The sequence below is a fragment of the Artemia sp. Qi Xiang Cuo genome, chromosome 18 (genome assembly GCF_049724085.1).
Source record: "Artemia sp. Qi Xiang Cuo chromosome 18, ASM4972408v1, whole genome shotgun sequence".
Classification (NCBI taxonomy): Eukaryota; Metazoa; Arthropoda; class Branchiopoda; order Anostraca; family Artemiidae; genus Artemia; species Artemia sp. Qi Xiang Cuo.
The window spans coordinates 25,939,015-25,949,572 of NC_142811.1; the positions used below are offsets into that span (position 1 = coordinate 25,939,015).

Consider the following 10,558-nt stretch of genomic DNA (forward strand, 5'->3'; position numbering starts at 1 on the left):
GTATAGGAACCTCAAGCTTCGTGTTCGTTTGCAAGATGGTGAGCTTAGTGGGGAGATATCCGTACATAAGGGAATTAAGCAAGGGGCTATAGCGTCTCCTACTTTGTATAATAACAGTGTTAATGATGCACAACAGGTTATCTCTCCGAGTTATATTTGCAAGCATATTGACTTGTCACTTCTGGGTTTTGCAGATTATCTTTTAAATCTGTCTTGGTTGCTTTCTTCATTAGAAAATAATTTTTCGCGTCGGCAAAAAAGTTATGTTGATATTGGTTTGCCGTTTAATGTAGAAAAGTCTGATGTTTTGTTTTTTAATTGCCCTGAAGATAATGCTACAGTCAGGCTTGGTGGGATTACCGTAACACCGTCTAGTCACATTACGTACCTTGGCCTCCCGATTGGTCGTAATCTTCGAGAGACCCAGTCTTTGCTTATTGAACACCTTTCTAAAAAAGTGCGCATTGCCTGTGCGGGTGTTATCACTAGCCGTCGCAATTCAAGCCGTAAATATTTGGCTCGTCTTTATAATGCAGTAGCTTTGCCTCATGTCTGTTACCTGTCTCCTTTTTGGAAACTTCTGAGTGCACGAAACAAGAAAGACATAAGGTCGGTATTTTTCAAGTATGCTCGATATCTTCTTCAAGTGCCGCCTTTTGTTACAAACCGCCATATTGTTGCGAAATATGGAATTGTTGAGTCTCTGAGTGCCTTGGAGGAGGTAATTCAGAATTACGTGAAAAAACTAGAGCTTCTGGATCACGAGTGGGCCCACCTTCTAAAATAGTTGTGTTATTATGTAGTTCTTTCTGTTTGTATTTGTTTTTCTTGCCAGTTTTTGCTTTTTCTTTCTTTTCTAGTTTCTGCTCTGTCTTTTTCTGTTTATTGTAAGACAGGTTATTAATAAAATTCATTCATTCATTCATATATATATATATATTGCATTTTCATTTAACCTTTAGCATAGCTGTTTGTGTCTCACAATATTTCTTCCTAGAGATGTTTTGGGTTACGACTGATCTAATAATTTAGAAGACGTGAAATGTGTTCTTTAACATCCTCATTTGGGCCTAAAAAGTACATTTGACCATATGAATATGGTCCAAAATCATCTTCAGGAGTATATGATGGCTGTGCCGCTAGATTGATTTTGTCGTAAATTTGTCCAGCTATTTTGAAGCTGAAAACATTACGACTATTTTTGTTTCGATCATTGCAATTATTATAAACGCTAAAGCAAAACATGAGTTCCAGTTTCGTATTGTTTGTGGAACTCTTTAGAGAGCAAGTGATGTCCTATAACTGGTCAAACAAATTCATTTCGAAATTGTTGATGCAGGAATGCAATTCGACCAAGCAGGCAGCAGCCCCACGGTATATCATCTTTGTTGGCTACTTTTCCTGTGGGATAATGAAGGACTCCACAGTGAATACATACAGAGTTGAAGGGTTTCCAATGAATTAATAACACTTGTGTAGTTTATGGCATTTTTGTAGGTTTTTACTGGGTTTTATGCCACAATTTGTTGGCATCGAAGATTGTGATGGCGCTGTTGTATTTTTTACATAATATTTTTTTCGGTACTTGTGTACATAATGATACACACTTGAGAAGTGAATTTAGGTCAATTCTAATGAAATATACCAAAATATAATGAAAATATAATACTTTAGAAACAAATTTGGGCTATAGTTTTGCACATTAGGGGGGGAGGGGTAAAGGGTAGCGCGTCTGCATGCACAATGAGTTAGCTACAATCACTCTGCATTATATGAAGTAAGAATTGTTTTCTAACTTCACGCTATTCAAATACTTTCCCCCGTCACCCATCACTTGTTTTTCACTGAGCGTGAGCTAAGTTTTTCTTAATACAGACAGATAAAACCGGCTTGTTCTCGAGTGTGTACGATTATGGACAGAAGTACCCTTTTTCTTCTGCACTTTCTTTTTTGACTCGTTCTGATTCTCTTTGTCCTTTTAACAGCACAGTTCTTTGGTATTCTCTGTCATTTTTGACACTCTTGATACATGCTTTAGTATGTCTGCTAACCCTACAGTTCTTTGTTCATCACTTTCATCTTTGGCAATTTCCGATTCCTACTGTTGCTTGTAATTCTTGCTGCTGATTATTTTCTAACTGTATACTTCTTTCTTTTCACGGTCGTATATCTTTTATCCTCACATTTCTCTGTTTTTCGTTTTCATTTTGATTCGTTTTGATCCTCATTGTCGCATGTCTTGTAACCGCATATTTTTTTATTCTTCTCTTTTGTTTTTGAGTCGTTGTGATTCTCGCTGCCACTTATCTTTTAACTCCGTATTTTTTATATTCTTCAATTTTGTTTCTTACTTGTTCTAATTGCCGGTTTCGCTAATATTTTAACTACTTATCTCTTTGATCCTTATTTTCGTTTATCATTACTTCGTACATTTTTCAGTGTCTTTTGTCTTAGCTGCTTGGATTAGTATTGTCACTTTTGATGGTCCAGGTTGTTCATTATCACCCATACATTTATATTTCTCAGGTCCTTCTCTCGATCTTGTCTCATTTGATTGTCCAGGTTGTTCATTTTGAACTTCTTCTTTTGTTCTTTTTTGCACTCATTTTGTGCTAACGTTAATTTACATTTGTGTCCCCAAGATATTATAAAGCTGCTGAAAATGCCTTTTGAAATTTACATCACTGAATATGGGCACATGAATCTACGTATTTCTAAATTTTTGTTCTGCAAACACTTCTTCTACAAACGATTTTGAAATCTATTTTCCTTGTGTCTTCGCTTTCAGTCAACATAATCACTTAACTATTAAGTCTATCCTGATTTACGTGTATTGCTGATATTACATTGGTTTTTTATTTTTATTTATTTTTTTTATTTTATTAATTTTTTTTCATTGGTTATAGCCTGGAAAATGATCTCTCTCCAGAAGCAACGCTTACTGGAATTGTTAAGAACATTTCACGATTTCGAAAATCAATTGTTTATTTTGATGGCGGTGCGGATCCCTATCAAACACGGGACCCAGTCGTTCCAATCGCCCTTTTTCCGGCCCTGGGTCTGCGTCTGTTCATACAGCAAGACTGATAAACATATATGGTGCTTCTAACTCAAAACCTATGTATGGAATGAGGTTTAAACATTTGATTGCTGATTCAGATACTAGTATCTTCCAGTTTTTGGAAGCTTATTGATGCCTCATAACAAAACTTTGAACTACAAATAAATTAGTACTTATAGAATGACCGACGGTCTACAAGGTGCTTCAGGTTATTTTGGCCATAGAATTACTTGGGTCAAGCAATTATTCTGATTGGTACAGAAAGTTCAAAAATTAAAAAAGATAAACCGGGGAGAAGAAGGGAAAAGACAATGACGGATTTTTTTTTATACGCATTCAATAGGGTTTTTCTCCATTGCTAAATCAACTGGATATATTTGTTTCTGTGCCCTTGACATGTGTCACAAAAGTTTGCCGTTCTTCTCTGAGAATTTGTGCTTCTTCCCGACACTTATCCAGGATATACTTGATGGTCGGAACTGATGTATTTCCAAGTACCTTGTGCTGGAAATAATTTTTGGGCTTAAAATGAATAGTATACACATAAATAATAATAATAATATTTTATTTATGCCCATTACAGAACGAAAGAAAGGTAGCGGAGTAAATAATCAACAACAACAAAAAGGAGAACACTTCACACAACTACATTACACACACAAAATTTAGGCAAAATCATGCATAAGCCGTGTCAGCGGAGAGAAATACAGGTGCGTCACGGTTTTGGCGCTAGCATGGCTTTCAGTTTCTTCGCATTTTACGGTAGGATCAATAATTCCGAACTTTCGGCATTAGGAGGTATTGGACGTCCAGGGCACGATTCCTAACAGATATTTTGCAAGCTTGAAGTATTTAGTACGAAGTAGTCGTTTTTTGGACTGTGTAAGCAGATCAAATAAAGGGGAAATGTAAAGAAAATGCGGCTGTACCACTGCGTTAAAAAATCTCGCCAGAATCATTTTGCTCACAGTATTTTTCAGAGCTAACGCTTTTGCGTACCTGGTGCGCATGCCTCGATATGCCGAGGACGAAACCAGGCCGTGTAACATTCTAATGTCAGATCCGTACTGAATTCCGAGATACTTAATTGCCTCTGATGGAGCGACAGCAGGGCCATCGCAAACCGAAAGAAGAGTTCTCGTGCTATCTGTACTGTTAAATACTACAAATTCTGTCTTAGAGATATTAACACGGAGGCCAATATCTTTGTAAAGATTAACCGGCAGCTCAAGATTTTCTTTTAAAAGTGACAGCGAAAAACTTAATAGAAGGAGGGCATCCCTATACGATATGAAACTCAAATCTACACCATCAAGAAAGTAGCTACCATGGATATGCTTAGTAGCGCTGTAAATTGCCGCATTAAATAAAACCGGGCTAATTGCTGATCCTTGCCTGACTCCTTTCTTGAGGTGTATTTCTTCTGTAAGAATAGGTACAGATCTGTTTTCACGTTTCATTGTTCCATAAGTCAGCTTTCATATACATCTTGAAAGATTCATTTTAAGATATAGGGGATTTGAGCATTTGAAGACGAAATATGACTCGTTCCTGTAGATCAGGCAGTAATTAATCTGTGTGTGGCGGGGCGGACCTTGCTGGATCGAGACTCAGGCCTTAAAGGCCAATTGCCCTTCACTCACCAGGTGCCTTGAGTGATACACCCCTGACCCCCATCCCAAGCCAGGACCTAAGGTTGGCGGCTCTAGGATTTGAACCCTCGTCCCGTTTGACAATCCTTTGTCCCGGTAATAGATCAGCAACTTGTTACTATAGCTATTTCGTTCAAATTTGAGCACACGTAATCCCAATATTACTTAAGATTGGTTATGAAGCTATTGGCTTAGATGATAGTTTTAGTTTGAAAATATTAAATGTTAGAGAAAATTTGAGACAATTGTCCTGCAGGGTATAGCATTATCCTTCTATATTATCTACTATTCTTTATTAGACAAAAATTAAGAGAGCAGTTTGAGATATTTTTACAAGTATTGTTTCACCGGAATGACATGATGGTTGCAGATTGTAGTAACAGTTTTCAATTAACTACCTAACAGTTACAAGATGTCCTAATTTTGTTCATGTTATGACAATGACATGAATGACATGAAATGACATGAAATGACAATGACATGGAATGACATGATGGTTGCAGATTGTAGTAACAGTTTTCAATTAACTACCTAACAGTTACAAGATGTCCTAATTTTATTGTTCATGTTATGAAGCGAGACAGATTAAGTGGCTTTTCACTTAATCACCGCTATAAGTTTAACCCTCCTTATTTGTTATCTTTTATTATAGAAATGGCCAAGCTATTTACATTGATGCAGATCTACGTTTTGGAAACACGGACACGTGCTTGACCTTCAACAATCGACCTTTATGTCCAACTAAGGATTTTGAAATTCAAGTAATCGAAGTCATCGGTTTTGTAGGCTGCGAGACCCCATAAAATTTGTATTTTCTTCTATCGTGCATTCCCGTTTTACAAGGCCGTATCCAGGAAGGGCTAGGGTGTTTGACCCCCCCCCCGTAATTTTTGTCGAACTCGTAAAAAGGTATCAAAAAATGAATATAAACAAATTTTGATCCGGTTTTTTAAAGTTTTTTGTACCCCCCTCCCTCCCCCGAAAAAAATCCTGGATACGACCCTGACTTTGTGTTTAAGTTTTTGACGATATCCCAGGCGAAAAATGTGTGTTAGGCAAATAGCTGAAATTTTAGCAGGTATGCCGTACAAAGTTAAAACACAACTTTTTGAAGAACAGATTTTTCATTTTTAAATCAGTAAAAAGAAAGTGGTACACATTCTGCTTTGTACAAGCCTAAAAGCAAAGATATATCGATTCCGTTGACGTACTAGATCAACGCAACTGAGCAGGTAACAATACCTAGAAAATCTACTCAAAAATAGAAAAAATGCATTTTGTTTTGGACGATAAATCTATATTAAGAACAACTTGATAATGAAGACTTTATATTACAAGACTCCAAATAATATTAGTTTCTGTGTTAGGCTGCGTTTTCACTTTGCTTTTTCAGGCAAAGTTGGTCGAGTTATGTCGAACCGAGCAACGAATCAGGCTTGTATCAACAGAAAGATATTGGTACCACTCCGTTAAGGCATGCATTAATTTGGAATAGGTTCAAAAGTCTTTTGGCCAGCTTTACCTGAAAATGGCAAATGTTAACACGGCTGTATACTTGCGTTCTATCTTTTCCTCAACGTTTCCATTCTTCCGATTGGAAAGCGCAATGCCATCTGTGAAACTTTCAAATTCCATATATGAAACCTTTTAAGTGAAATATTTCAGTAACAAAAGGTACATGTAGCTGCAATACTTTCTGAGAAGGCATTTCGGTTTGTAAAATTGTATACAAAATACGTTAAGGTGTTCTTTTATTTTACACCCTAATTAGACCAATATGTCTGGAAGGGGAACCGATTCTTGCGATTGGGTTGCTACTTTCGACCCTCGCATTGCTAATTTCGATAGCCGCTTACCAATTATTTCTATCTATGTACACCTAAACTTAAGCATTAAAGTATCGAGTTCAGTGACATTAAGGGTCTAGTAATATAAGGTTTCCATGGTATCAAGGCCAGGCATTGAAGTGTCTAGCTTGCGAACCTCTCAATAACCTGTCACCAGGTAATGTCGCTTTTTAACATGCTACAATATATCTTTTTGGTTTTTACCTCTTCCCCTAGTGGTACCATATTAGTGAGGTTAAACGAAAAGGAGGGGTAGGAAAGGGGTGGTCGTCACATACCAAGGGACAGTATTTTTAGAAAACAGTTTTAGAAAAAGATTGTTCTAATAAACAATGGACTATTTCAGACCGTGGCATATGTGTCCTATTCTAAATATATACTGAAAAGGTGATACATACTGAAAAGGTATTCTGACCCAAGTTTTGAGGCATATTTTAGCATTTGTACCTTAACCTTTTACCATGACAATTGATGAATTGATGTGATGCTTCGAAAGAATATTGATCGTATTATTTATTTCTGAAATTGATGCCTGATTAGGCTGATTCCAGATAAATGCGATAATAAAATTGTAATATCGCCTAAGTGAAATTTTCAACTGTCTCCTTGTAGGACAATATTGAAATACCATGTGAATTTTTGAGAAAAAGGATTCAAGAAAAGGAAAAAAATTCCTAAGATTTATTTGTGGTGATGTTGTGATTACTGGTTGCTTTCTTTATTTGATTGGATAATTGTTTCCTTTTATTATATATATCTTTCTGAACTATTTTTTGCATCCACGTTTGAAATTTAGTTAGCTTTCTTTTTACCTAAGTTCACTCGCTTATATTTTTTTTTTTTTTTTTTGCTTGATGAAGTTTGAAATTGGTCGCTGTTTTTCTCCTTTGCGTCAGTTTCATGGCTATATTTAGCAGCTGTTATTACTTTTAATTCCTACGTTATGTATGTAATTGTTCTCAACGATAGTGTGTTGTTTTCTGTTACTGTGTTTTCCTATCGTTTTTCTTTGGCATGATTATTGAAAAAGTCTCCAGATAAGTTTTGTCAAGCAGATAGTGATTCATTGTTTAATAGGATGTTTTTCTTTTAGTTATCATTGAATTAAAAAGAAGTTTAATCGGGATACCAATAAGATAAAGCTGCCTTATACTTTTTCCAAAAATAATCTGGTTTGCAGATGCCTTTTCAGAGGCATGTTGGCTTCATAAAAGGCAGGGGGCTCGGCAATGAATGGAAAAACACTGTGGTGATACATACTCTAGCTCACGAAATAAAGTTTGGTATGCCATTATTAATTGGAATAATATATTTAGACTAAGCGTGCAAAACGGGCGCTGACGGGTCGATAGTTCCCCTCTTATCACGGAAACATTTTGGGTGCAAAATAAAAGATTATCCTCATATGCTTGCGTGCACATAGTTGAGAATGGCGGGAGAACTCCCTAAGAACAAGGTTTTCCCAGAGATTCCCCCCCCCCCGAAAATTGTGAAAATTTTAACATGGAAATTCGGTTTTAGTCTATGACCGCTCGGTGTTTTGAATAAACATTTGAAAAAAAATTAAAATTAATACCATAAGGAAGCCACGTTATTGAGGTACATGCAGCAATTTTCAATAAATTTTCTTATTTTTATCCTTAAAAATCTGCTTTCGCGAACACCTTCAAAATCTTAATCTTGCTCTTCGTTAAAATCAATAATGTCTCCGATATGCCTTTTCACTTTGTATAAAACGTTATTATCACTTAGCAGAACGTTTAGAGAATTATTAAGATTTAGATCATTTGATCCAACCCTCAACCCCTATCCTTAAGTAAAATTTTTAAAATGACGGATAGGACAATACAAAATGCAGTGCTTTTTCTCGCTGCATGTGTCCTCTAAATCTTTGTCTGTAAGAAGCCAGACTGCATTTTTATATTGAATATATACAATATCGATATGTTTAATTCATATTTCAATATGTTTCTTATACTGAAACTAGGTTTTACCTCATCCTTGCAATATCTGACGAATAAAACAATGTTAAGTATACGGAAATTTGAAAATAGTATTATTTTTTTTTTTTTTTTTTTTTTTTTTTTTTTTTGAAGTTATTATAAGGTAAAAATATGTTTTACCCCAAGGCTGTAGCAATAAATGTTAAATAAATTGAAAAAAAAGCTGGAAAAGAAGAATTGTTGACAATGTGGTATGATAAGCATTACGGGGATTTATTAAAATATCCTTTTGGAAATCTGGGATTTCAGGTCTTTTTTAGTTAATTTTCATAAGCAAATGATCATCAATCAATTCAGCAAACAATGTGATACAGAAATATATAAAAATTAGCTTACCGTTTATTTTCTTTTTCCCCTTATTATGCAGACAGAGCGACATTTTTAACGCCATTTATATTCTTCCTGGGATAGGAGCCACTCATGACGCATGTTTCAATGCAAAATTCAAACTTAATATTAAAAATAATTTATATATCGCTGCTAAAGTTGTATAAAGGCCAAGACAGTTTGGGAAGTTACCAGCCCCCCTTGTTCCTTCAAGTTCTTATTATAATAAATGTAGGCTTTGACTGGTAATAAAGAGTTTAGATTACGAGTAGTTCGACCGCCTATTTAAGCCTTTTGAAAAATTTCAAATCTCAAAAATACGTTTGGGGGGCAGGGGTACTTTAATCATGTGATTTGCTGAACTTCCGTAAATACGTAAAAATGGAATATTTTCCAGAACTCTCCTCGCATAGTCGGTAACTTGTGTTCCAGATAACGGCGGCAGAATACAAGCCATCATCTTCACCGCCCTCCCCTGGCCCCTCCCGAAACTTTTAAATATAGGAATTTTGATAAGTATGACAAAGTCAAGGCTGAATTCCTGTTCAACCGTCAAATATTAGCTATTTAGATAATTAGTTAGTTCTTACATTAAGTTTTGCTCGATAAAGCTAAATCAAAATGTATTTAATTATGTGGAGGATTCAGACAGATTAGGCACTTGCAAACGCAAACTTTTAGGTGGTTCATAAGATTTCGCTATGGGGCATTTCACTTATTTTGGAAACTTGACGGGGTTCGCCCCAGGCGCAAAGTCAAAAGCATAGCTTACACTATCGTTTCTACGGAAAATATTGGGATTTCAGGGTATAGATTGGTATCCGCCCAAGAGCACCTGGCATGCTAAAGCAGTATCGAGTTCAATGGTGATCTCCCTAATTTCACCCAAATGAAAAAAACATTTTCAAATATGATTAATTTCCACGGGTTTGACTCTATCCATTCACTATTTCTATGCCGAAAACTTCTCATATTAATCTAAAATTCACCTAAAACAGGAAAAAAAAATACTTTCCATGAAAAAAATGTTTTCTTTTTTGGAACTTTCAAACTTATAGACTCGTCCGTTTGTGAAAACACCTAGAGCAGAAAAAGAAACATATGTGGTAATTCTATACGTCAGTTCCTGTAAAACTAAGGACAGTCAACATTATTTTCTTAAGCTGTATGTCCTAATAACTTACTTTTGAAAGAAAATGATTTATTAATAAAGGTATATTATAAATGTATGCTAGTGCGTATATCTGTGTGGTTCTAGAGAAGCTAAATTTTCTGTGAATATAATTGCATTTAATCTAGATCTGAAACTAAGATGAGATTTAACGTTATCGTTTTTAGTTATATCAAACTGAAGGTTTTTTTTTTTGCTTATTTATTGTTGTGTCTAGTCTCGTTTTGTTGTATATTTGCTTCGTTGTAAAGATGGTTTATATTCATTAAAGCTATGTTATGTGGTACCTTAGACCTTACCTTAGTTCCTCTTGCTTCTCCAGAGGCACCTAGGGCATTCACGAAAAGTCTCCAGTCATCTCGGAGGTGTACTGCAACTCCGCCTGGTCCTACATATGTTTCACTACGACAGTCCCGAGCCTGTGTAAAGGAGGAGGGTTAGGCAGTGGGTTTGCATTCCACTCCTGATATCTGAAGGGGAAATCCGACAGAGAAACT

The 10,558-nt window shown here is 35.8% G+C and overlaps 1 protein-coding gene across 4 annotated transcripts in view; it reads left to right on the top strand.

The window, feature by feature from the left end:
- The window catches only part of sky (GTPase-activating protein skywalker), a 151,624-nt gene extending 141,280 nt beyond the window's left edge, over positions 1–10,344 (top strand). For all 4 annotated transcript variants that reach the window (XM_089104691.1, XM_089104688.1, XM_089104690.1 and 1 more), the window contains one exon: positions 5,366–10,344. In XM_089104691.1, coding sequence (XP_088960817.1) covers positions 5,366–5,516 — 151 coding nt within the window. In that variant the 3' untranslated portion in view covers positions 5,517–10,344. The remainder of the gene's footprint in view (positions 1–5,365) is intronic.
- Positions 10,345–10,558: the final 214 nt, after the last annotated feature.